Genomic DNA, 26,573 nt, shown 5'->3' on the forward strand with positions numbered 1-26,573 from the left:
ATGGGGCTCATTGGCTTGAGTAATAAGAATGTATCCTGTAAATGGCCACTGTCCAGGCAGACATCTTCTCCAGTGAGATGGACTGGTTCTCTTGCTACTGCCATTTGGGGACTGCCAGAGTGAGGCTTGTGTGCGGGTGGTGTGTTGGGTGGGGGGACGTCCAACTCCAGCTGCCTTTGGATTAGGAACCAATGCTCTGAAGCCTATTTTTCTAATGGGACATTTTAAACAAGGACACCACGAGGCGCGGCTTCCGAACGCGCATCCGATCCGAGGAGGCGCACTTCCGTTCCACAGTTGCAGCGGGATGGCAGGCGAACGTGGGGGAAGGGAGAGGTCGGTGGAGACGAGGGAGGGACCATATCCGGGAGAGTGGCAGCTTCCGACCAGTGGTCGCTCTTCCGGAGAGGCGCTTCCGGTGGTGGCGGCAGCAGTGGCTGTGGTGGTTCCGGGTGCCTTTGTCCCCCCGGTGTCGCGGCCCTGGCCCGCAGGTGGGTTGGGGGACCACCCACTGCCCCTCTGCCCTTTCGCCTCTCCCCAAGCGGAGGAGTTGCGGGGGCCCGGCGGCGAAGATGCACTGGACGCGGAAGGGGCTGAGTCCCCTCCGGACTGCAAACCCCGTCTCCCTGGCAACAGCCTCGGCCCTGGGGGCGGGCGGGAGGAGGAGAAACCGCGCGCCTTCGTCCTCCCACGGTGGCCTCTCCGCGGTCCGGCCCAGGAGGCCGTGCGCTGTTGGCTGCTGAGGCCAGAGCAAAGGACCACGGAGCCCGGGAGCAGGAAAGCGGCGTTCAGGCCGATTCGCGTTGGGCCGCTGGGAGAGCTCCCTTCACGCCAGCGGGTCGGGGGAACAACGGGCTAGGCTTCCGGGGAGAGGGCCCGCACCACCTCGCGGGCACCGGCCGCCTCCATTTTTCCGGGTCCTGCGTGGAGCGTTTTGGCATGTTTTTGAATGAATGAATGTCATCGGAGCTCTTTCCAGCCTCCTACTCCGTCCGCCTCTTAGGGGGTTGCATGGCATAGTGAGAAGAGTGCTAAGTTGTTGGGAGACCTGGGTGAGAGTCCCGGTTTTGTGGCCTGGGCCAAGTCCTCTGATCTCTCTGAGCTCCAGTTTCCTTTTCCGTAAAACAGCATGTCAGTATCACGCAACCACTAGGTTACTGTGAGGGCAGAACGGAATAATGTAATTTCTTATTTCATTTCCTGCTCTTCTTTATATGGTCTCCAACAATTTTTCCATTCTCAGTACCCATCTCTTCACATCTCTTCACCTTTCTTAAGGTTCTTACTTCTTTAAGATTTTCCACTTGTCTGGGGATAGACAGAAATCTTTCATGTGAGCATTTAACTTCTTTTTTTCTGATTGAAGGTTTTTCCCCAAGACTCTGAAAGAGGACAGCATTCCCAATGTCCCAGTTTAAGCGCCAGCGGATCAACCCACTTCCAGGGGGACGCAACTTCTCAGGTGATCACTCTTGTCCCCACCTGACCTCCTAGTAGGATGTGCTCTGCAGTTAGTTTACAAAACTCTGGCCCTTGGGATTTCCCAGGTGTGAAGCAACTAGCTGTTAATGTTTCTTAGGAAATGAGGAGATGACCACAGTGGTTGCCAGTGAAGCCCTGAGGAGGAGCTGGTTGGAGCTACTTTGCTCTCCTTTACCCATATCTTCTAGTTGTCTCTAATGCTTAACGTGGTAGGTGCAGTTCCTAGAGGTTGCTTCTCTGTCCCTGTAGGTGCGGCTTCAACATCTCTTTTGGGCCCTCCTCCTGGTTTGCTTACTCCTCCTGTGGCCACAGACCTGTCCCAAAGTGCCAGGCACCTTCAGGTAGGTTGGGCATCCTTTCTAATGAGTTTCAGCCCTTGGGACTACCCCAGCATGGGGATGCCTGATATTCTTTCATTTTTTATATTGTAATGGTCAGCATTTCTGACTCTTGTCTTGGTAGTGGGCCGTATGGGGTGACTAGATACCCCTCAGACTGGGGAGTCAGTTTCTGAGTCCAGGGAAATCTTAACCGTGCCTCTTGAGATTAAAGAGCTGGAAGTCCTAGAAGCAGTTTGTAACCCATCTTTCCTCACCATAGAAAGTTTATGTCTGCTCTATGTTTCCTTCCATATGAATCTCCATGCTGAGCTGGGGTGTGGATAGAGGGGAGTCCCTAGTGGCAGAGCATAATTTTATTCAGGTTGCTTCCTATTAATTTTAACCTGCCCTCTTCTCTTGCAGAGTGGAGAAAAGCAGCGGGTTTTCACTGGCATTGTTACCAGTTTGCATGACTACTTTGGGGTGGTGGATGAAGAGGTCTTTTTTCAGCTAAGGTAGGCTTGAGGCTAGTCTCCTGCTGGAATTGCTTATGGATTCAGTTATGTCACCATGCTGGTGGGGCCCCTCTCTAAAGCCATTGCTTTGTTGTTTTAAGCCATTGCTTTTGTTTTTAAGTAAGAACTCTTGATGGAATGGGCTACATGGGGGCAGGTAGGGTGGCTGGACCAGGTTCTCTCCTGTGTTGGCAGTGTGGTAAAAGGCCGGCTGCCCCAACTGGGTGAGAAGGTGCTGGTGAAGGCTGCATACAACCCAGGCCAGGCAGTGCCCTGGAATGCTGTCAAGGTGCAAACGCTCTCCAACCAGGTATTCATCTCTCTTTAGCATTTGCACTGTAAAGGGGAGTGGGAAAGGAAGGGAGGGGTTTGGGGGAAGGGGAAGTGGCAGAGGGGAGGGAGAGAAGCCTCTGTGCCCAGTTACCTGGGCAGAAACCTTACTTTTGTCGAGGGGGTGGGACTGTATCTTTCCAAGGTAGTGAATGCTTCAACTCTGGGATCCCCTCAATTTCCTGGCAACTGTCCTGCAGCCCCTGCTGAAGTCCCCAGCACCTCCTCTTCTGCATGTGGCAGCCCTGGGCCAGAAGCAAGGGATCCTGGGAGCTCAGCCTCAGTTGATCTTCCAGCCTCACCGGATTCCCCCGCTCTTTCCTCAGAAGCGTGAGTACCAGAGACACAAATATTGGGGTATGGCTGTGTGGGGTGCTCTGGATGAATGGACTTGTAACTTTCAGACTGCTGCTCTTAGAATAAAAATGGGTGCTTTTGTGCATTGGAAGAAAGGGAGGGGAAAACTAGACAGTTTTTAAGTCACTGGCCATTTTCTGTCTATAGCTCTGAGTCTCTTCCAAACATCCCACACACTTCACCTGAGCCACCTGAACAGATTTCCCGCTCGGGGCCCTCATGGACGACTGGATCAGGGCCGAAGGTAAGAGGATGATCAGGACATATATTTCGTTATATTTCTGAGAGGAGCAATATCTCCCCCCCTCTTTTTTTTTGCCAACTGTTGATATACTAAATTCTTTCTGCAGCTAGGTCCTAGTCCTTTTTCTCTTAAATAGGCAAATACAAGGAGATTTATATGTACATATAAATTTTGGGACTTTATATACAGAGTTAGCAAAACAGAGATTTGATATGTTCTTTTTTTTTTTAGCTTCTAATATTCTTTTTATTTCCTACATTTAAATTTTTTTTTTTTTTTTTTTTGGTTATAGATGGACACAATACCTTTATTTTATTATTTTATTTATTTATTTTTATGTGGTACTAAGGATCAAACCCAGCACCTCACACATGCCATGCAAGTGCTCTACCACTGAGCCACAACTCCAGCCCTCACATATTTTCTGTTGGTGCCTCATAGTGCATATTGATGAGATTTGTTATTATGCATTACAGTGATGGAATTTGTTACATATTTGTACATGCACACAATATAAGTAGTTTTTGAAGTGTCACATTGAAATACTTTTTTCTTTTTTGATAATGGGGATTGAACCCAGGAGTTTCTACCTCTGAGTCCTAGTCCTCTCTGTACCCACTCTTTCTGAATTTTATTTTGAGACAGAGTCATACAGAATTACCCAAGATAGCCTTGAGCTTGAGATCCTTCTGCCTCAGCCTCCCGAGCAGCTGGGATTACAGCTTGTGCCACTGTGCCCGGCTTGAAATAGTTCTTAAATATATAATTTTCCTTTTATTTCTAGTTCCCACAATTGAGATATCAGGGATTGTTTCAAGAAAATAATTACATGTCCAAAAAAGTAACATTGCAGTGTATGTTTTAATTTGTTCTTTAAAACATATGCTTTTTTATACACGACACTTAGGTGAGTGTGGTGTTGCATTGTCAGGTTGCATTCTGCACGCGCGTGGACATGCGGACAGACAGTTTTCTTGGTCATGTGGGAATCAAGCATGGTTGATTGGGGTCCTTGGAGCTTCCTAGTGATTGTTATCTGTGAGCTTTAGGGAGTATACCAGCAGTGTGATGTCTCTCCCCTCTTTGGTTCATATGCTCCTAATCTTAATCTCCCTGAGAATTTTTCTTAACTTTTTTTTTTTTTGATAATTTTTTTTTAGTTGTAGGTGGACACAATACCTTCACTTATTTTTATATGGTGCTGCGGATTGAACCCAGTGCCTCACATGTGCCAGGCAAGCGCTGTACCACTGAACTGCAACCCCAGGCCTTAATGTTTTAATAACAGAAAATTTCAGTGTATGCAAAGCAAATGGAAAGATATGAATTCTAATATATCTGTTACCCCACTTCAAATATCAGCATCTGCCCTTATCCTTACTTATCCCTTCATCTAGCTGTTGCCTCCTACTTGATTCGGGTGTTTTTTTTTTTGTGGGGGGAGGTGGTTACTGGGAATTGAATGCAGGGGTTCTTGGTCACTGAGCCACATCTGCAGCTCTTTTTTTTGAGACAGGGTCTCACTAAGTTGCTTAGGCCCTTGCTAAATTGCTGAGGCTGGTCTTGTACTGTGATCCTCCTATCTCAGCTTCCTGAGTTGCTGGGATTGTAGGTGTGTGCCATCATACCGGTGTCTTTTTTTTTTTTTGAAGTAAAAATTTTAAGGTGAAATTTATATAGACTGAAATATACAAATCTTAACTGGAAAATTTTGATAAGTGAAAAATCCTATGTAACCCTCCCTCTAGTAAGATCACTGCAGAAAGTTCCTTCATGTTGGGTTCTCATTTGCTTTGAGAACTATACAGGGAAAGGAACACTCTTCCAGATGCCCGTAAACCAGTATGTGGAAAGAGCTGTCAGAGTTGCCCAGTGTGCACATTTTGAGGAGTATGGTGTAGCTCTAGGAAGAAGCTAAGGCAAAGTGATGTAGCCAGTCCCTATGCAAAAGCTTGGCTTATTCTCTTAGGATAGGTCATTGTGAATTTTAAGTAGGAGCCAGCTTTATCTAGGATTGTTTTCCATATCATCTCCACTATTGAACCTTTTGTCCCACTCTCAAGTTGCTGAGAATACATCCACACTTCTTATCTTCTGGTCTTCAAGTTTCCAGGGACCTTCCATCTTGCCTTTTTGTGAGCTTATTAAAAAAGCCTTCATAGGCTTTCATGGTATGATCATATCAGGTGCCTTTGGGCATAATGTAGTTTGGGTGGCAATCAATGACTGTTGTGGACTTGCTGCTTTTGGTTTAAATTCAGGCTTTGGGCTGGGGTTCTGGCTCAGTGGTAGGGTGTTTGCCTGGCACGTGTGAAACCCTGGGTTCGAGTCTCCGCACCACATATAAATAAATAAATAAAAATATTGTGTTCATCTACAACTAAAAATATTTAAAAAAATAAATTTAGGCTTTTTGTGCAGTCATGTGTATTTGATTGTCCTGGACATGCCAAGCCCTGTGCAATGCTTGTGCATGGTGCTTCAGTGTCATAACTCCTGGAGATTGGAGTTATCATCCCTTGGAGAGAGGTACCACCAGCTGTCAGGGGTGAGAATGTGCAGAGTAGGAAGATGGCTAGTAAGAATTTGTAACTCTGAAGGAACATCAGTTTGTAAAGGACTCGATCACATTAGCATTTTGTGTGGAAGCCAAGCTTTATGTTGAATCCTAGGCTTTGGGATGGAGGGAACATTGGACTACTCCTGCTGAGCTGCTGACGTCTTTTAGACAGGCTGGGCTTCTGTTGTTGCTGCTACTGACATGTCTTCCACTGGCTCTGCATTATGACTTGTTCCTGACCATTCACAGAAAAGGGAGAAAACTGGCAGCTGAGCTCATAGAATCCAGTGGAACATATAGTTTAGGTAGAGCTGGACAGCATTTACTGAAGAGCTCACTTCAGTCCTGGGTGAGCTGAAGAGATGTGTCAGAATGAGTCTGGAATGGTTCTGTTAGAAACATGGAAACACTGATGTCCTGTAAAGTGGAGAAGAAGGTGCTTTTGACAAATAAAGATGCTCCTGAACAGTGAAGTGACCCAGGCAAACACAAGAGAACAAAAGCTTTGTGTTAAATATAACCAGCTTTGTTACTTGGATGTGAAGACCAGGAAAATGACCCAGGCAGGTAAAAGGAAAGAACAAAAACTTTCTGGAGGCACATGTAATCAACTCAGTTACCTAGGCTCAAAGAGTTGCCAGTTGTTTCTCTCATGTGACAATGGATATTTTTTCCTTCTCAATCTGGTATTTTATAATGAATAGTCCAAAGGTTTTTTTTGTCCTCTTGTTTTTATTGTACCCCATACTAAGTGATTATGATAATGTCTGAGGTAATAGCATAAGTGATACTGTAATAAGCAATTAAAAACATATTAAGTAGTACATACTGTGATATCAGTGTTAAAAGGTTCTTGTCTTCTCTTTAAAAACCTGTTAAAAGGTAGGTATTAAAGAACTTTAGAAAGTAGAAAATATTTTTTATTTGTCTTTTTAAAAAATTTATTTAAAAAACTTTGTTATATGACAACAGAATGCATTATAATAAATATTACACATATAGAGCACAATTTTTCATATCTCTGGTTGTACACAAAGTAGAGTCACATCCTTCTTGTCTTAACATGTACTTAGGGTACAAAATATTTTTGAAAATGAAAAATCACTTAGTGCTACTTTTTCTTTGACCTTTTCTAGTTTTTATCTGCATATGTGTATACTCCACAATATATTTTTTTAATAGAATTTTTTTTTTTTTTAAGAGAGGGAGAGAATTTTAATATTTATTTATTTTTTTGGTTTTTGGCGGACACATCTTTGTTTGTATGTGGTGCTGAGGATTGAACCCCAGGCCGCACGCATGCCAGGCGAGCGTGCTACCACTTGAGCCAAATCCCCAGTCCCTATACTCCACAATATTAAGTTCAGATTATTTTTGTGTATCTTAAACCTTTTTTCCCATATTGTAGTATCATTCTCATGATTGTTTTAGTGACTGGTTACTGTTTACTTACTATAAAAACTGGGTGTTCCTGGGTTTGTACTTTCCTCACTCTCAGTTTATGTTGCTTGATGTTTTTCCAATGTATGTGACCTTTTTTTGGCCTTTTTCTTTTTTTGTGGTGCTGGGGATTGAACCCAGGGCCTTATACATGCTGGGCAAGTGCTATACCACTGTGCTACATCCTCAGCCCCTTTTTTCTTTTTTTTTCCAGTAAACTTCCTTTGGATAGATTTTTAAGAGTGGGATTGTTGGAGCAAAGGGTTTGAGTATTTTTATCACATTAATGTGTACTAATGAGGGCTTATTGTCTAATAAGATTTACTTAATAGAATGTATATCATGGTAAAGTGTGTCTCTTGTTTAAAAAAAAATCAGTTAAATTCTTTTTTTCTTTTTTAGTATTGGGGATTGAACCTAGGGGTATTTAATCACTTAGCCATATCCCTAGACCTTTTTATTTTTTATTTTGAGACAGGGTGTGTCTCTAAGTTGCTTAGGGCCTTGCTTAGTTGCTAAGGCTGGCCTTAAACTTGTTGTGATCCTCCTGAGCTGAAGAGATTATAGGTGTGCACAACCATACCTGGCAAATTCTTTTTTTCTCAATTCAAAAAAATAACATGTTAACTGTAGGTGATTTAAAAGTTCAGAAAAATATCAGAAATTATTCACAAACCTATTAAAAGCATCCATCATTAATATTTTATTTCAGTATGTAAAAGCTTTTTCATATTTGAGGCCTACTGTATATGGACTATGCTTTTTGCTTAACCCATGAATGTTTTTCTGTGTTAAGAGAGTTTAAATATTCACTTTTAATATCTTTGTAGCATATTGCCATGATTGTTAGTATGGCTTCTTTATCCATTTCTTTGATGTTAGGGATTCAGAATGGAGTAGCTGATGTTTCCAGTTCTTTCTTTTTAGATCAGTGTGTATTGAATTCGTATGTAACAATGTAATTTCTTACTTCTGGTAATGGATCAACCTCCAGTGATGACTATGACTCCAAGAAACGCAAACAGCGGGCTGGTGGAGAGCCTTGGGGTGCTAAGAAACCAAGGCATGACCTGCCTCCTTACCGGGTTCATCTTACTCCCTATACTGTGGACAGGTGAGTGGCAAGGCTTGGGGATGGGCTGAGACTTGTCACAGGTAACACTTTCTAGGGTAAATGAGATACGGCCCCTGCAAGCACGTGAGTGCTTTTACAGCTTTTTAAAAAACAAATCAGTGTAAACCTATTGTATGTACTGTTTGATACTTTGCTTTTTCATTTGATATTTTGTCTTAGAATTTATTCCATATTAATATTAGATTATTCTCATTCTTTTTAGCAGTATATATAGCATCCCATTAAATGGATGTATTTAACTAGTACTACATATGTAGCCTAGTTTTCTTAAGTATTATAAACATCCTTCTGCATACATATAGGTGCACAGTGTAAGTGTCCTATTAATTCCTCAGAATAGAGTAGCTGGCTTAAAGGGTTTAATTTCAACCTTTGATAGCTATTGCCAGTTCTCTCAAAGAGACTGTCTATTTACCCTCTTCAACAGACCATGAAGGACTTGTTTCCCCTGCTTTTCCCAATACTGAATTAGCAGACTTTTTCATCTTTTTATTTCATAGGTGAAAAATTACATTCTGATTTGCATTTTTTAATTATAAGTTAGACTGTGCATATTTTAATGGGCTTTTAAGTCGTAGGTGTTTCTTTTTCTGTGAAATACCTGTTGATGTCAGTTTTCCCAGTTTTCTCTTAGGTATTTGAACTTCTTGTTATTGATTTGTGAGTGCCTTTTCTATTAAGACCATGACCATTTCTCTGTCATGTTCTATGAGTGTTTTTCCTTTTCCAGTTTTGCCATAGGGAGACTGTAAATCAAGTAGTCACATCTGATCCATCGTCACCTGTTGAGAGGTGCCTACTTAGAAAGTCCTTATTTCCCAAACTGAAAAATAAATTGCCCTTTTTTTAAGTCTTTTATAATTTCATTTTTGAATGTTTTAGTTTTCACTCAGGTCTGAATTCCCCTGCTGTCTTCCTCCAGCCCCATCTGTGACTTCCTAGAACTCCAGCGCCGTTACCGCAGCCTTCTGGTCCCCTCAGATTTTCTGTCCGTGCATCTGAGCTGGCTGTCAGCCTTCCCTCTGAGCCAGCCCTTTTCCCTCCATCATCCAAGCCGGATCCAGGTCTCTGCAGAAAAGGAGGCAGCTCCAGATACTGGTGCTGAGCCCAGCCCTGCAGACAGTGACCCTGCTTACAGTTCCAAGGTCAGCTGGCTGGGCTTCTGTGGCTTTTGTCACATTGCCGGAGGTGGAAGGTGGCTCTGAGTGTATCTCGGGCCTTTTTGCACAGGTACTGCTGCTCTCCTCCCCGGGCCTGGAGGAGCTGTATCGTTGCTGCATGCTCTTTGTGGATGACATGGCTGAGCCAAGGGAAACGCCAGAACATCCTCTGAAGCAGATAAAGGTAAGAGCTGGGGTGCAGGAGGCAAGATGCAGTCACTGATAATGTCCAGTGCCTGTAACATTTTTAGAGGTTGGCTTCTGCTCAGTAATATGTAGAAATGCAGTGTTGCAGAGCAGAAATGCCCTTGTTGTACACAGGAGGAAAATACAGCTCAGAGATGTTCCTACTTGTTAGAAGGCATTAGGTGGTTGGTCCGTGTCAGTGGCTAGAGGGCCCTTGGATGGTGGGCTTCACCACTTCTGCTGCCTTTGTTTTTTGATTGGTGGCAGCCTCTCCTCACTGTTGCAGGAGGCACAGGCCATGTGGGTTTCTTTTGTATCCCTAATCTCTTTGCAGTTTTTGCTGGGTCGGAAAGAAGAAGAGGCAGTGCTGGTTGGGGGTGAGTGGTCTCCTTCCCTGGATGGCCTCGACCCTCAGGCTGACCCGCAGGTGCTGGTGCGCACAGCCATCCGCTGTGCGCAAGCCCAGACTGGGATTGACTTGAGCACCTGCACCAAGTGGTGAGTGGCCGTCCCCAAGTGTGGCCAGCTCGCTGTGGGGAGAGTCTGTTTAGAAGATCTGGCCTTTGCCCTGTGGCCTGCCAGCTTTCTTCTGTGCCCAGTCATAACTCATGCCACCCCCAGCTACTCACAGATGGACACTGGGGTCCTGAACATGCCCAAGGGTTATGGGGTACTAGAGGTACCCCCAAGCTGTACCTGGCAATCCTTGTTGCCTTAGCTCCGGCACAGCAACTGTCTGTCATCTCCCTGTTGCTTGCTGTTCTTGAGGACTTGTTCTGTATCATGTGTTTGTCCTTTCACAGCTCGCTGTCCAGTATGTGCTTGGTCTGTGCTGACTGGAAACACAGGCATTTTGTGAGCCTGGCGTCTGCCTGAATGTGTTGATTGGGGCTTAGGGCTTCCTTTTCCTTTTGCTGTGAGCAGGTGGCGCTTTGCTGAGTTTCAGTACCTGCAGCCGGGACCGCCCCGGAGGCTGCATACAGTGGTGGTGTACCTGCCAGACGTCTGGACCATAATGCCCACTTTGGAGGAGTGGGAGGCCCTGTGCCAGCAGAAAGCCACAGAGGCAGCTCCCCCAACCCAGGAGGTACCAGAGATTAAGGCTGAGCCTTAGGAAGACGCAGAAAAGTAGGTACCCTGACACTGAGACCCTCAGGGTCACATCTTGGCTATGGTTACAGGAAGCAGAGCCTACTGAACAGGCCCCTGATGCTTCGGAGCAAGCGGCAGATAGTTCTAAACAGAATGCGGAGACTCCAGAGGCCACTGCACAACAAGAGATGGACACTGATCTCCCAGAGGCCCCTCCACCCCCTCTAGAACCTGCTGTCATGGCACGTCCTGGCTGTGTAAACCTTTCCCTCCATGGGATTGTGGAGGATCGGAGGCCAAAAGAAAGGATTTCTTTTGAGGCAGGTGTAGGAGTTTCAGGGGGCTGTGGGTAGGGTGCGGGCTGTGGCAGTGTGGCATATTCCTTTTTCACCTGATGCTCACAGGGTTCTGCCACCCCTTCTAAATAGGTGATGGTATTGGCTGAGCTGTTTCTGGAGATGCTGCAGAGGGATTTTGGCTATAAGATTTATAAAATGCTACTGAGCCTTCCTGAAAAGGTTGTGACCCCCCCTGAAACTGAGAAGGAGGAGGTGGCCAAAGAGGAAGCGGTCAAGGAGGAGGAAGCTGTCAAGGAGGAGGTGGCCAAGGAGTCCAAGGATGAGGTACAGAATGAGGGCACGGCTGCCGAGTCAGACACCCCGCTGGTGAGTACCTTCGTCAGCCCTGGCTGGGCTGAGGACCACACATAGTGATAATGATTATTGTGATCTGAGTCCCTCACTTGTGCCAGGCATCGTCCTAAGTATTTCCCATGTCCCATTTCACTCGTGCTCCCTCACAGTGCATACTTCTTGGAAGCCTGGGATAGACTGAGGCCCAGAGAGATTACTCTCATACCACATAGTTAAGCAGTGGCACACACAGGGTGAAGGAGGTGGCAGAGAAGAGGGGAGGGAAGCATGGCTGACGCGTCATGATGGCATGAAGTGTCAGTCACAAAGAAGGCCTGGGAGAGCAGAGGAGGTTGGATTGCCATATGGTTAGCTGGATGGACTTTTCACCATTTTTATAACGCGAGTCTACTTCTTGCCCAGATGCTCTCAAGTATACTTAATTTTTTCTAGGACTAGGTTGACTCCTGAAGAGAACCTGGGTTTCTAGAAGTGCCTCTGTTGTGCTCTGGATCCTGTGTCATTCAATTAAACACCTACAGGCTCTAACACAGTGCCCGGCACAGAGTTGATACTCAGATGTTAGCCATTATTATTAGTATTACAGGAATTAGTTCCTTCTCCTCATCACCTTGTCTGCTTCTCTAGAAGGAGGATGGGCTTTTGCCCAAACCACCCTCTTCTGGGGGAGAGGAGGAAGAGAAGACCCGGGGTGAGGCATCTGAGGACCTGTGTGAGATGGCCCTGGACCCAGAGCTGCTACTTCTGAGGGATGATGGGGAGGAGGAGTTTGGTATGTCCAGTGGGGAGCAGATTATGGTCCTCAGGTGGTGTCTGTCTCTTAGGGCTGTGAGGCAAGTGTGGGCCACTGTGGGCTCCCTGTTTAACTTCTGTCTCTTAGGGCTGTGGGGCAAGTGTGGGTCACCGTGGGCTCCCTGTTTAACTTCTGTCTCTTAGGGCTGTGGGGCAAGTGTGGGCCACCGTGGGCTCCCTGTTTAACTTGGGTTTTTTTGTAGCAGGAGCAAAGCTAGAGGACTCGGAAGTCCGGTCTGTTGCCTCAAACCAGTCAGAGATGGAATTCTCCTCACTTCAGGACATGGTGAGACCTTTTTTTTCCTTAGTTTCTGTGGTGGGAAGCTTGGCAATACCTCTGATAGGCATACCTCACCTGGGAGGCTACCAGTGACTTTTCCCTTGATAAACAAGAAACAAAATGTGGTTCTTGATTCATGGGGATCATTTCATTCTCCCTGTTGCGGGGAGCTGAGAGGGATCCAACCTGGGAGCACACCAGGTTCTTTTTGGGAAAGTGCCCCACAGAGGCCTGGAACCTTCAGCTGTAAGGCTGCTTGGTACTGTCATTCAGGCTGCTTGCTGTAAAGAGGTTGTGTCCTGGGCCATTTAGTCACTGAGATCTGTCAGTAAAGCTGTCCATCTGTTTTCCTTTACAGCCCAAGGAGCTGGACCCATCTGCTGTGCTTCCCTTGGACTGTCTTCTAGCTTTTGTATTCTTTGATGCCAACTGGTGTGGCTACTTGCACCGGCGAGACTTGGAGAGGGTCCTTCTTACCCTGGGGATTCGGCTCAGTGCAGAGCAGGTAACTTCTCTTCTGCCCCATCTTTCTGTCTTTTCTGGATGGCCTCCTAATATGCACAGGCCTACAATGAGCTCCTTCTAGTTCCTTGTTCCTCTCTTTGGGGCAGGGTTCACACTGTCTGACCAGCAGGTGTTTGGTGTTTTCTATAGGCCAAGCAGCTGGTCAGTAGGGTGGTGACGCAAAACATTTGCCAGTACCGGAGCCTTCAGTACAGCCGCCCAGAGGTGGTGGACGGTGGGCTTCCTGAGGAGGTGCTCTTTGGTATGTCCTGTGCTATGCACCTGTGGGAAAAGGGATAGGGTAGGTTGCCTTTTCCTCCTGAGACTTCATGAGATTTTTTTCATGGCCCCTTCTAGGAAACCTGGATCTGCTGCCTCCTTCTGGGAAGAGTGCAAAGCCAGGTGCTGCTCCCACGGAACACAAAGGCCTGGTGCCCCATAATGGCAGTCTGATCAATGTGGGGAGCCTGCTGCAACGTGCAGAACAGCAGGACAGTGGCCGGCTCTACCTAGAAAACAAGATTCATACACTGGAACTGAAGCTGGGTGAGTGGTCTAGAGGCTGTGGGGCTTGTCGTGGGTGGGATGGGAGAGTGGGTATCCCCAGGGACTAGGGTGACACCACTCCGTAGGCTTTAGACCCTTGCCCTGTGCTTCACCTGAGTCCATCCGGTGTGTCTTCCCACATTGCACAGAGGAGAGCCATCACCGTTTCTCAGCCACTGAAGTGACGAATAAGACACTGGCAGCGGAGATGCAGGAGCTGCGGGCCCGGCTGACTGAGGCGGAGGAGACAGCTCGGGCAGCTGAACGGCAGAAGAGCCAGCTTCAGCGGCTGCTGCAGGAGTTCCGCAGGCGCCTGACCCCGCTGCAGCTTGAGATGCAGCGGATGGTTGAAAAGGTGAGTGGGGTGTGTGGGGTGACTGCATCTCCTCTTGGTGGAGCTCCAAAAGCCCCAGAGAACAGTTGGCTGCCATGTGGAAAGCCTAGCCACCAGTGCCCTTCTCAGATTCTCTCATCTCCATCCTCCATCCACTAGTTTCTTTGGGAACCTAGCAGCATGTAGCCCAAAGGCTCCCAGCAGTAAGTGGTTAGCTGTCCTCTGATGTCATCTGTTCTCTGTGCTCATATAGGCCGATAGCTGGGTAGAGAAGGAAGAGCCAGCACCTAGCAACTGAGGGACTTTGCCCAGGAGTGGCCGTCCTGTGAGGTCAGCGATGGAGCCTGATGACGTTAAAGCCCTTTTGGTACCAGAAAGCCACTGGAGCAAGGCCTGGGAGCCACAGGCAGGGGTGGCTGAGCCCTGTGCTCAGCCTCTGCAGGGGATGTCAAGCCATCAGGGTGGGGTCTGTGCTTTGTGGGTGGACGTTTGAGGAACCCCAGTTCCAGCTACAACTAAATATAACATCTTTTGCACCCCTAGAATGTCATTTTGCCCTCAACCTTGGAATTTCTCCCAGGGCCCTTGTAGTATTGTGCTGTCTCCTGTCCTCTTCCAGATTAGAGTGAGACAGGGGAGGAAAAGGCTTTTCGAGCCTGTGACAAGGTCTGATGCTAGTACACTGAAGGAACAGATGTGGAGTCTGGTGGGGGCTAAGAAACCCCTTCCTTTGGATGGCACAAGTCCTATAGGTTCCAGGCGCAGACTCCTGGGGGGCTCTGGTGGCCGTCGTGGGAATGGAGTCTAAGCTAGAAAGCTCTCGGTGTTGGGCCGAGGGTGCCAATAGAACACTGTGTTCCAGCCACCCCAGACTCGCCAGAAGAAACCAGCACCTCCTTCCCCGGCTCCTGTGTTCAGAATGTGGTATTGGCTCTGGCCCAGCCTTTTTCCCTGTTACCCATAATTCTCGCCTCTTTCCATAATCCGTGGTTTCAGTTTGACTTTGTATATAAAGTTGTTGGTTTTTTTTTTTTTTTTTTGGCTTTTTGTTTTTTAAATAAACCAAAGTCAAAAACAAACCAGTGTGTTCTCCTAGCTCTCCCCGTTCCTTTTCTGGCCAGCCTGGTGCCCTCCCAGCCTCCTGGCCCTAAGCCAGTGTCTGCACCCTGGCAGTTCTTTCCAGAAGGTGGAAAGCCTGAACCTTTGCACCCTAGGCTGCCTGCCTGCTGGAATCAGGCAGAGGCCCTCTGCCAAGTGGGCAGGAACTGGGATAGCTGTTCTAGTGGCTCCCCTTCTCTCCACAAGTCAGCACAACACTAGGTGGATGTTTTGTTGGAAACTTTACTTGAAAAAATAAAATTCCAGATATCCAGGTTAGACACAAACCCACTGCTCTTGCTTTGAGGCCTGTGGATTGATGTGTCACATGCTGCATGGGGGGATAGTTAACATCAAGTCCCAGTTACCTAGGGAATGCGGAAGAGCGAGGGCTTGTCCCTGCACTGAGCCCGCCTTTGTCATGCTGGAGTGAGGGGTCTGCTGGGGCTGGAGGAACAGGGCTCTCCTGTTCCCCAGGACTGTGCCTGTACCTTGCCCAGAAGAATCTTTGGTGTGAAGAGCAACGAGGGGCCAGGAATGTGTCCTCGAGGTAGATGCGATCCCTGCTGCGCAAGTGGGGCTAAGACCCTCAACTGCAATGGCAAAACCCAGGCCCTTCCAGGGGGCTGCTGCTCTGGCCTGAGGTCAGGTTATACTCTGGACGGTTCTTCAGGAAATAAAAAAGCCCCTAGGGTTTTTCTACACTGCTTACCTGTGCCTGAGGAGAGCAGCCTGTTTGTTTGGGGCTCCTGGTGACAGGCTCAAGAGAATGGAGACACTCAGTTCAAAGGATTATAAGGTGGAGCAGGGGCCACCTCTTGTCTCCAAAACAGCAGCCAGTGGGAGAAGCATGAGCCTGTGCCTGCTAAGGGCAAAGACTAGAGAGGTTGCCTGTGTCCCAGAAGTCTTTGAAGGATGGAAGCTCAGTCATCAGCCACGATAGAGAGGGCTCGGAGCTCGCTCAGTTTGGCCTCGTTCTCTCGCTCCCGCTGCTCATCTGAGTGGCCCGGCTGGTCAAGCTGCTGGGTGAGGTCACCAAAGATCTTATGCATTTCTGAGTAGTACACGACCTGGGCAAGAGGCAAGAGTTGTTGGCAAGGGCTGGCCTCCCTTAGCATCCAGTGCCCAAGCACAATACCTGCGGGGCCCAGCAGTCTAGGAGCACTAGCCTAGCCAGGGTCTGGTCCCTTGGGTGGCTGGTGGCTGGCTCAAGGCAGGTGTTTCTACTCATTTCTCCATCACCTCTCTGGCCCTCACCAATTTCCCTGAACTGGTGGTGCAGGAAGGACTGAACCACAGCCTGTGGCTTTCTGGAATGTCCACTGCAGAGAAAGGCTCCGTCCAAGACCAGGGTTGCAGAGAGGCAATGTGGCCCTGTGGGGCTGGGGGTGGAGGTGACGCCCTTCAATCCCTGGTTCCTTCCAACAGCTGGTGTGGGCAGGGGTGCCTGTGCACTTGGGAGTGGTTGGAGAAGAACACATGGCCAAGGCCAGGCCCAGAGAGAGAGAAGATGATTAGCGGGCACCATACCTCAGTGGGAAAGAGAGGACACGGCAGGTGGTAGATCCCAGGGCCTTGAAAGCCTGCTCTAGAAGTAAAGGTGAGATCAAGGCCCTGGGATCTACCACCTGCCTTCCACTCCTGCCCCACCCTTGTTCCTGGCCTAAACCACATAGCCAAGGGGAGTGGTTCTAAGGCTGGGCTTATGTCCACAGGTCCTTCTGGGTAGGGAACAGCAATAGGGTGGGAGGGACACAAGGATGAGAGGCTAGGGTGGGGGAGTGGGATAGGCTCTTCAGCAACACCCCCAGATTGCTGAGGACTAGGGGCTTCTCCACAGAGGGCAGAGGCCATTTCTGCCATGAAACTAACCACTTTCTGATCAAATAAAATGCGTGTGCTCCTGTGTTCCACTCTCTCCAAACTCCCCAGCTTGGCTGTCACCTTCTCTTTAGAAACTTGGAGATGCTAAACTGGGAAGGTGCACGGTGCAGTGGGGCCAGGGCTGAGTTGTATGTACCTTAGGAAGTCTCTTGACATCCTAGCTGGCTTCCTCTGGGACCAGGGGAGCTAAGTGAGGTCAGTCCCAACCTATTGCTAACACCTGAGAAACTGGGGACATAGGCAATCACTGGGGTGAGGGCAGGGGGTGGCCCTAAATTTCTTGCCCAGGCTGCACTGCCCGGTGAGTCACCAGGAATGCTCACTTCTCTAGTGACTAATGGCAGCAGCAGCCATGTGAGGGGGAGGTTGGCACTGAGGAGGCAGTAAACAGCCGTGGTTACCCCACTGATTTGGCTATAGGTCATCCCTAACCTCCCAAACGGCTCCAGCCTGGGCACCCTCCAGCTTTCTCCTGGGAGCTAGGGGAGGGCAGGTAGGGGGTAGGTCACTGGAGGCTGCAGTGGGGTTGTGTCAGCAAAGGAAAGGGTTGGCAAGGGTACAGCTGCAGGAAGGAAGCCCTTGTCGCCTCCTGCTGGTGGCTCTGTCTCACTGCCCTCAAGAAACAAGAAAGGACCAAGGACTTAGGTCATTAGGAAATCCCAGCTGCAGGGTAGATCCTGCTCAGCCTTCCTAATGCCAAGTACCTGGTCCCATGGCTTTGGACGTCTCCAAAGATGCAGGCGGAGAAGTGGGAACCAGACTTTTCCAGGGGAAATCTATAAGGAAAGATGACATCCACTGGAGGGCGCCAGATGCCCAGGCAAAAGCAGAAGTGGGCAGGCCCTGGTAGACAGGGACTGGAAGCCTAAAATTTGGTGACCTGGTGATAAAAGATGGGAAGGGTGTGTTGGGATCCTGAGGCTAACAATGAGCATCTATGATTAGCTGGGGTCCATGTGGAAGAGCCCTGCTCTTGGCTCTGGCACCTCAACCTTTCCCATTTGGCCAGTGCAGAGAATCCTAGCTAAAGGCTTGAAGATAGATGGGGTGGGAGAGGCCAGGGGACACACGCCATCCTGCTCTGAGTAACAGGACACACAGAGCTCTGGCCAGTATACTAAAATGGTGCCTGGTCCAAACACATAGTTGGGCAGCACCACAGGCCAGTCTGCGCCCCACCTGCCCTTCCACCAGGGGGTGCATCACGAGACAGCAGCTGGCATGGCTCTCTCTGGGGCTCAGGGTCCCCTCCATGGGAAGCTCAAAGTTTCCACTGGGTCCTCAGAGGCCTTCACTCTATGGACCTCTGGATCCCTCACCACCTGGAAACCTCAGGCAAAGAACCTGCCCAAACTAGAGGCTGAAGGTGCTGCCTGGTTTAAGAAGCCAAGGGAGGAATGGCTAACACAACAAGGCCCTCGTCCATCCTGGGGCTGGGATTAACCTACGAGCAACGGAGGAAGCCAGACAGAAATCCTTGCACGGTCCAAGTCCTGCAGTGCCAGAACCCTATGTCCCAGCACTGAATGATCGCCTGCGGTGGCTGGGGTGCTGGGCCCAGCTGTCTGTGCAGAGAATGACCAAGTCTCCCTTCCAGTGTGGGGTATGGGATGGCCTGAGGGTGTTCACAAAGCCCAGGACTATCTCCCAAGGCAAGAGTATTTGGTCACCTTTGGGTGTGTGAGTGGCATGGCCTCACCTGCGCTCGGATCAGGGACTCAAAGCTGGGCTGGAAGTAGTCGAGTCGGCTACCGTAGAACCGTGGCATCTCATCCAAGAGCTGCTTGTTCTTGGCCTCAAAGTCATCCCGCACAGGCCGCAGCTCTTCTCGGGCCTGAGGAAGGAGACCTTGTCATCAAGACAATCATGGCTGGTGCAGGATGCAGGTGTCTGGGTGCCAGTAGGAATAGCTGGTGCCTTGGTCCCCAGGAGCAGGGAGGAACTTGGCCCCAATGACCCTTCTGGCCACCTTGTCCCTTCTTTGTCAACCCCCTCACCCGCTCCCATCTCCCTGACACCTGGTGCAGCTTGGCCAGCACGGGTCCTGTCTTCTCCTTCTCCTCGTACTTCTCCACCTTGGCCTGGAGTCTCCTGTAGTCCTGCAAGGCCTGCTCCCGCCGCTTCACTGCCATGTTGAGGCTCGGGAAGACACTGCCAAACCTGCCGGGCACAGTTGGGTTGGACACAGGCCCATTCTGGGAGGGCAGCCTGGCAGCTCATCAGTCATTCACAGGTATGTATGGAATACCTACTAAGTGCAGACCCTGCTCCGGGTCTTGGGATTTTACCAGGAGACAGACCAACCAGTGCCTGGTGGCCTGGAGCTTATGTTACTAACAGAACAATGTCCAGGAGGAAGGTCAAGAGCACGTGAACTTTTAGGACCACTCCATTAGGCTTGAGCACCGGGGGCGGAGAATGGATGACACCACTTGTCCAGCTGCTACCTCCCTCCCTGCCCACAGCAGTCTCACCATACTCCAGGACCTGCACGAGAGGATGGCAGGGCTGGGACACTCCTCCTCAGAAGGTATTTGTCAGACAGCTTCATCTTAAAAACTGAACTGGGAGAACCCAAGGCTAGGGAGATGACACATGACTTGCTCAAGGTCACAATCAGACAGATAGTCCATAAGAGTACTCAAGTGCCAAATTTTCTGTCTGGCACCCGCTCATCACCTCATAGTGCCACTGGTAGGTCACAGAACTGAAACTGGAAACTACTCTTTCAAGGGCTCCTCAGCACCACAGGAAAAGCAGAAATTCTGCTGTCCTACCACCGAAAGGGCAGACCAACAAACCAGAACTTTATGACTCAGGGACCTCCTCCTACCCCATGACTAAAATGGACCAAAATGGGAACCACTCATAAGAGTGGGCCATTCAGAAACAGCAGCAGTATTTTCAATGCTCCGGCATCTGGTAATCCGAAAACCAATTCCTCTAATTTAATGTCCATCATGGAAGGGCTTGCTACCTAACTGAAAATGCTAAAGAAGGGACAGATCACCAGGACTTCTCTGACTCCTCAGCTACATGCCCTTATGTGTGGGAATCAAGCCCTGCTCCTTCTTCCTCTCTGGGTTCCTCCAGGAGGAGCTGACTCTTCTGGTCCTGCTCACCAACTCTGCTTCTCCACCCCGAGTGACCAGAGTCGGCAGGCCCCTCAGGTGCATGGCCAGATACTGATAGGCTGGCAGGGCAATATTTGACTGACTGACTGGTCAGGCAGGAGACGCGGCCTATTCAATGCTGTGTAACTGGTAGACGTGGGGACCCTCTCCACCAGGACTCATGCATGGTGTTCCACAGAGTGCGTCTAAAGTGTGATGTCACTGGGAAGAGTTGGTCTTGATGCTTTTGCCCAAGGCAGCTGCACAATGGAGCTGCAGCCACCAGAGGAGCCCCTCTCCATTCCTGGGCAGCTGAGCGGTATGTGGCACAAGGGAGCAGGTGTAGGTGGCCTGGGAAGTTACCATGCTGTCCCTCCCACCCCAGGGGACAAGCGTTCTTAGCAGCTGTCTGATCCTCTTGTCAGAAGTAATCTTCTGCTTTGGTGGCCCCAGTGCCTGGGAGGTGCTGGGTGGCTGTGGAACAGGTACAGGGCAAGAATGAGAGGCAGCAGCGGGGCGCTTTCCTGCCCTGACTATCATCCCACCACTCCACGCCCATCATCTCAGGAAAGGGCAATGCCATGTGTGTGAGGCACAAGACTGGTGTTATGCGAGTCGGTCAGGGGGCCCTGGACACCTGCTGACCTGAGCAGCACCTGTACCTGGGCACATACTCCCAGGCTGTTTCCATAGCTGTCATCTCCAGGGCCAGAGTCAGCTCCAGCAGCAGTGCCAAACAGAGGGACCCAGTCAGCCTCTGGAGAACACAGCAGCGGAAGCTCAGGGCAAAGTGCACAGCTGGGAGGGTGGGGTGGGAAGGGACTGGGGGTTACAGCCTTGGGAACAGGTAGTGTCAGACGGTTATGTGTACAGGTTAATCAAATATTGGCTCCTTCTCTGTCTCTAGAATCAGTGTCACCTATCCTCTGCAGGTGCAGTGGCTGCAGTTGGAGCCTGACTGGCAGGGAGACTGATGTCCCCCACAAGAACTTCTGTCTCCCACCGCAGCACTCCTCAAACTGAGAGGCCATGCAGGCTCAGGCCACAACTGATGAATCACTAATAACCATGAGTAGCTTTGGATTTGGGGGTTGGGATCTTCTGAGGCAAAGGAGAGAGATCACAGCCTACCCTGAGATGGCTAAGAGTGGGGGACCAGGATGTTAGCCCCCTTTCCTGCTCATTGAACCCCTACCTTTCCATTTTCTACTTTTCAGCCATGGGCGGACAGATGGCCAGCCCAGTGGCAGGTGGTGTGTGTACTGTGGCACTGCACAGCTTTCTGACAATGGGACGCCCCCACCCCACCCCAGATGTGAAATGGTTCCCTCCACCTTTAGGTCAGAGGTCTGGGTGCCAGTAGGAGGCTGGTCCCCTGTGTCAAAGCCCCTCCTTGGCATGCCCCTGGGACTTAAAAAGGTACACACTGACTTCCCCCAGCAAGGGCAGAGCTCTCCCTCCAGATGCACACACGAAGCCCACGCCTTCGTAGTTTTCCCTAAAGAAATAAGGCCAGGGGGCTGGGGCTGGGGCTCAGTGGTAGAGCGCTTGCCTAGCATGTGTGAGGCACTGGGTTTGATTCTCAGCACCACATAAAAATAAAATAAAGGTCCACTGACAACTAAACAAACAACAACAAAAAATTAACCTTACAAAAAAAAAGAAAGAAAGAAGGCCAAGAAGTCAGACTCTCTCTGCTCAGTCCCTGCTGTCCCTTGGTAAATTAGTGGTAAGAGATGGGGGACAGGATTCCCTGGACCAGGTCTCAGGAAATACTCTGCTCCCCAAACCCACTCAGATCACACCTCCCCCTGCCCACCCAGCCCTGCCTCCCTGCTCCTCAGCGGCCTCTACCACCCGAGAAGTCAGTTCCGAGGACACACGCTCAGGCTGGCGGGGTGGGCTGGCACACCTTCCCCATTCCATGGTACTGTGCCAGGTGGCAGTGAGTACACCTGGGCCTGCCTTCCTGAGGCTCCAAAGTACCTCAGGTCTGATTCACATTTATCCTGGAAGGGACAACTGGCTGGGCCCACCCCAGGTCTTTCCTACTGGAGTTTGACCCATTGGGCTGTCCTTCTCTTGCTTGCCCAAGCTTCATCAGCAAGCTAGCTCTCCGGGAGGCAGGGAGGCAGGGAGGCAAAGCGTGGGGTGAAGGGAGAGCGAGGAGGGAAAGAGGCCGGCTGGGAGGTGGGCTGGGAGCAGCCGGCCTGGTGGGGAATGCCTGCCATTCCTCATCTGTGCCCACGCAGCCGGGATCTTCCACCCACCAGGAAAGGGAAATTGAAAGCATCCCTGTCCGACATGTGAACGGGCCAGGGACCGGGGATTAGAGGCTGAGCCCCCTGGGGGGCAGGCTGGGGGCGGCAGGGTGGCCATGTGGCCATGATCTTCATCAGAGGACAGGAAAGCTGCAGTTTCCTGTTTCCGGTCCTGGGGTCCCTGGGAGCTTCTCTCCTGGCAGAGGAAGCAAGTGGGGAGGAGGCAGCAGGCTGTGGTGGTTTCTGTGGTCAGGGGAGATCGCATGTTGGCTGCGGGCTGCAGGGAGCAGCCAGCTTGGGCAGCCAGGCAGGCCGGAGGGCTCATGCAGGGGTCAGAGGATCCGCTGCGGAGATGGTGGCCGCCCCCTCTGCCACGCCCCCACCTTCCTGGCAGGTGGTGGGCTGTGCTTGTGGTGGGAAGCAGCCGGGGTTTCTCTCTGTTTGGCTGCAGGATCTGATTTCAAGGCCGCCTCGTTGGTTGTGAAACAGAGACAGGAGTCAACCCCCTGCTCTCTGAGCTGGTATCCCTGCCGGGCTGTGCCAGCCTGTGGCTACCTCTGGGACCCTGCAGCTCTCCACACGGAGAAGTCCTCTTGTGGGCAAGGTCTGTTCTGTGTTCCTTTCACTCAGCTCTGAACCTTTGACCTGTAGATCAGGCCTCAGAGTCACAAGCACTCAGGCTCATCCTACACCCAGCTCCCCATGTGACCCTGAGACAGGGGGGTGAGTATGACTGGGAGGCAGTGGGTGGTAAAGCCTACTCTGGGGAGGCTGGGTGGCAGGGAAGGAGGCAGGAGGAGAAATCCCTTCGTGCACCAGCTCGGCCTAGCTTCCCACTGCAGGCCTGGTTAGGAAGGAGTGCTTGAGGGGTTAGAGGTGTTTTTCCTAACCCCACCCCTTGGACTTGTACAGCGAAGGAATAGATCAACACCCCCCAACACAAGGGACTGGAGGATCAAAAACTGCTCTCTTCATCTCCCTCTGGGCCCTGATCCAGGCCTAATGATAATTAAGCAGGGCCTCATTACCCAGGGCCTGGCAAAGCAGCTGCCAGGGACCACCACAGACGAGGTAATAAAGTGCAGCTGCTGGGCTGGAGCACAAGCCTTTCTAGGTCAAAGCCGAGTGGGAGAGGCCAGGAGAGGAAGGACTTGGGAGCTTCAAGGCTTCAGTCTGCTCCTCCCTCCAGGGCCCAGGGAACAGGCCTGTCTGATCACTGACCAAGGCCTGCCAGACAAAGATGAGTCTTGCGGAAGAATTCCTGGTCCTCACAGGTCACGAGCTAGAGGGATCTCTCCAGGCAAGACCCCACTGCTGCACCCTTCCCCATGTGTGGCCACCCCCACGTTTCCAAAGCTGAGGGCTGCAGGCAGCTGCACTCCCACCCGGTCTGAGATGAAAGGCCTTGCTCATGTCCGCTGAGGGCTGGCCAGGATCTCTGCTGGCCGAATCCAGCCAGCCCTGGCCCCACGGGTCCCAACCGGGAGCAAAGGGGAAAAGGGCCAAATGACCGACCGACCACCGGAGCAGTGTCTGGCGCCATGAGGGGACCAGCAGTTCCCGGCTACCTCAGAGCATGTCTGGCACTGACAGTGCTCTGGAGCTGCTGGGAGTCTGCACCCAGAGAGACACAGATCTCATGGCTGGAGCCCCTTTGAGCCTGTCTGTCCCTATGGGGGTCTGGGTACAGGCTGCTAGATAGGCTCCTTAGTCCCCAAGTGGCCAGTTAACCTGCCTTTCCCTTAAGTGCCCTGAGGCCTGTGTCCCCAGATGACATTACTCACTTTTTCAAGGGTTCAATCACAGTCTTTTGGATCTGGTTCACCTGTCAAAGAAAAACCCAATGGCATCAAAACTGGGGGACTTAGACTCTCCCTAAAAGGGGAGGTTGCAAGTTCCTTGGAAGGCAGAGATCCGTCAGGCTCTTAAAAACAAGGACAGAAAGGGGATGCAGAAGGAGAGGCAAGGTGGCACCCCTTAACTCCGTAGCTTGAAGAGGCACAGAGATCAATCAGGAGGCCCAAGGGCCAGGTCAAGTTCATCCCGTTAATGCTGCTGCTAAGGCTCAGACATTGCTCAGTGTGGAAGCCTAGGTGGGGGCTCGAGAGAGCTTCAGGGGCCCTGCATGAGCAGACCTGCCATGCGTCCGTACCCTCATGGCCTCACAGTAAGGGGTACACCTCACAGGAGCCATGGGAAGAGGATGCAGCCCAATCAGGGAAGAGGCGGGTGCGGGCTTGCAATACAAGGACTCCAAGGACCGAATGGCCCAGATGGAGAGGCAGAGGGGGGAGGTGCTAGTGCTTGGTCACTAGAGACAAAGACTGAGTCACCTTTTCTTGGTTGAAGGCATCCATCCGCTTCATGGCTGTGTCCAAGGCTGTGACCATGTTCAAAAAGTCTTGGTCTTGCTCACAGAGGGGATTGGAAAGTAAGTCCAGGGATATCTTCACGGCAGATTTCGACATGGCTGTAAGAAGTCAAAAAGTGGTGAACCATTGAAGGAACAGGTTCAAGGTCTCCTCAGTGCTTCCTGCTTTCCCATGGCCCAGGGACCTGCAGCCCTCTTCCCATGCCACAGCTATTAAAATTACATGGCACCACAGAGCCATGTGGCCCTGAGGATTGAACCCAGGGCCTCATGCATGCTAGGCAAGTGCTCTACTACTGAGCTACATCCCAGCCTCTTTTATTTTACTTCAAGAGAGGGTCTGGCTAAATTGCCAAGTCTGGCTTCAAACCTGGGATCCTCCTGCCTCAGTCTCCCCAGTAGCTGGGATTATAGGTATGCACTACTGTGCCTGGTTATCCTCAGTGTTCAGTGCTTATTTCTGACTATCTAACACCACATCAAGGAACACTTTCACAAAGCTTTATGGATTACAATGACTTCATTTTCTAAACTCTAGGTTATACTAGGATCATTTGGGTGGGAATCTGTAAAATATCCATCTCTGGCTCCAGAGATTCTAATTCAGCAAACTGGGAACCTGAGAATATGTATTTTATAAACCTCTCCAGGTGGCATGGCTGTGAGGCTTTGGCCTCCCTTGTGTACACAAGTAAAAGCACTCCAGTTTACACCTGGCTCAGCACGCTTTCACTGTAAAGGGCCAAAGGGTCCTTTGTGGACTGGAGGAGGCAGCTCAGAAACCTGTTGGCTGCTGAGGTTCTTGGTCCCATAGTTGTTTTCAGGTCTCAATTATTTGCAATCAAAATTCTCGAGGGGCAGGAAGATGGACTGGAGGGTGCCTGTCCATACCAGTTTCAGAGTACATCTGGCTTCCTTAGGGGGGGGAGACAAGATTTTGAAAGCATTTTCTCTCCCTCTCTCCCTTGCTTCTCTTCCTTCTTTCCCTTTCTCTTTCTTTTTTTGTACAGGGATTGAACCCAGAGGTGCTTAACCAGTGAGCCACATCCCAGCTCTTTTTATTTTGAGACTGGTCTCACTAAGTTGCTTAGGGCCTTGCTAAGTGGCTGAGTCTGGCCTCAAACTTGTGATCCTCTGCCTCAGCCTCCCAGGTTGCTGGGATTACAGACCAGGCCACCACATCTGGCCAAATGCATTTTCTTACTACTTGTATGTCACTGAATTTAAGACACTATCAATTGTGTGTGTGTGTGTGTGTGTGTGTGTGTGTTGCTGGGAATTGAACCCAAGGCTTGTGCATGCTAGGCAAGCATCTACCACTGGCTATACCCTCAGTCCAAAACATTACCAGTTGTAAAACATACCATTGCTGCATAAACCACTAAGAAAGAAAGAAAAATGCTGCCAATGGAACCAGAACACACCATCAAGTGTTATAGTGCTTAGAAGTCAGACATGTTACAGTGAACAGTGTCTTAGAATTAATGAAGGAAGTCCTTCCTTCCAGCTGATCAGTATGATCTTCCCTCCACTCATCAGGTGCCAGGAACCCTGAGCCCAGTGCTATCCTGAGGAAGGGCCTGCTTCTCGACTGTGGGTTAGAAAGAACCTGAGCCCTGGGTAAGAGGGGTCCTGCCTGGCCCAGCCCCTCTACAAGGCATCAAAGAGGCCCTGAGTAGCCAGCGGCCCGTTCTGAGCACCACCTAGGCTCCCCTGGGATCTGGGAGAGGGCTGCAGTCACCTAGCAAAAGGGCCAAATGGGAGAGAAGACTGGAAACGTAAACTTTCCAGAAATGTTGAAACAACGGAGGAAGAAACACTTTAAAATCTGTGAAGTGACTTTGTAGATTAGGAACAAACATTATGCATAACTTGATTTGATTATGAAATGATCACATATGGCATAATTAAAAGAT

The 26,573-nt window shown here is 50.2% G+C and overlaps 2 protein-coding genes across 13 annotated transcripts in view; one reads left to right on the forward strand and one right to left on the reverse strand.

Moving 5' to 3' along the window:
- Positions 1-329: 329 nt before the first annotated feature.
- On the forward strand, positions 330-15,009 carry Ccar2 (cell cycle and apoptosis regulator 2). Of its 2 annotated transcripts, none has more exons than XM_027926963.2 (21): positions 330-491; positions 1,367-1,462; positions 1,732-1,823; positions 2,226-2,317; positions 2,513-2,627; positions 2,848-2,977; positions 3,152-3,248; positions 8,243-8,362; positions 9,306-9,528; positions 9,614-9,727; positions 10,064-10,227; positions 10,654-10,816; positions 10,911-11,141; positions 11,250-11,486; positions 12,102-12,246; positions 12,470-12,552; positions 12,905-13,051; positions 13,201-13,312; positions 13,408-13,596; positions 13,746-13,951; positions 14,184-15,009. In XM_027926963.2, exons 2-21 carry the CDS (start codon positions 1,405-1,407, stop codon positions 14,226-14,228), a joined length of 2,763 nt encoding a protein of 920 aa, XP_027782764.1. In that variant the 5' UTR covers positions 330-491; positions 1,367-1,404; the 3' UTR covers positions 14,229-15,009. The 2 variants fall into 2 exon arrangements, with proteins under 2 accessions (XP_027782764.1, XP_027782765.1); XM_027926964.3 differs by lacking the exon at positions 330-491 and adding an exon at positions 693-1,052.
- A 246-nt stretch (positions 15,010-15,255) lies between these two features.
- Positions 15,256-26,573, reverse strand: part of Bin3 (bridging integrator 3) — a 37,164-nt gene continuing 25,846 nt past the window's right edge. For 6 of the 11 annotated variants that reach the window (XM_071610572.1, XM_027926970.2, XM_071610574.1 and 3 more), the window contains 7 exons: positions 24,620-24,756; positions 24,071-24,111; positions 18,931-19,072; positions 18,612-18,746; positions 17,617-17,688; positions 16,286-16,482; positions 15,256-16,098 (listed from right to left, as the gene is read on the reverse strand). In XM_071610572.1, coding sequence (XP_071466673.1) covers positions 15,990-16,098; positions 16,286-16,482; positions 17,617-17,688; positions 18,612-18,746; positions 18,931-19,072; positions 24,071-24,111; positions 24,620-24,756 — 833 coding nt within the window. In that variant the 3' untranslated portion in view covers positions 15,256-15,989. The remainder of the gene's footprint in view (positions 16,099-16,285; positions 16,483-17,616; positions 17,689-18,611; positions 18,747-18,930; positions 19,073-24,070; positions 24,112-24,619; positions 24,757-26,573) is intronic. The other 5 variants (XM_027926975.2, XM_027926976.2, XM_071610575.1 and 2 more) reach the window with 3 other exon arrangements.

The sequence above is a fragment of the Marmota flaviventris genome, chromosome 3, assembly GCF_047511675.1.
Source record: "Marmota flaviventris isolate mMarFla1 chromosome 3, mMarFla1.hap1, whole genome shotgun sequence".
Classification (NCBI taxonomy): Eukaryota; Metazoa; Chordata; class Mammalia; order Rodentia; family Sciuridae; genus Marmota; species Marmota flaviventris.

What these genes read in the sequence shown, in the direction of transcription:
- Ccar2 (XM_027926963.2), top strand. Translation starts at nt 1,405, where the DNA reads ATGTCCCAGTTTAAGCGCCAGCGGATCAACCCACTTCCAGGGGGACGC. An exon ending in TTGAGCACCTGCACCAAGTG is followed by an intron (nt 10,228 to 10,653) that starts GTGAGTGGCCGT and finishes TGCTGTGAGCAG; the next exon opens with GTGGCGCTTTGCTGAGTTTC. An exon ending in CCGAGTCAGACACCCCGCTG is followed by an intron (nt 11,487 to 12,101) that starts GTGAGTACCTTC and finishes CTGCTTCTCTAG; the next exon opens with AAGGAGGATGGGCTTTTGCC.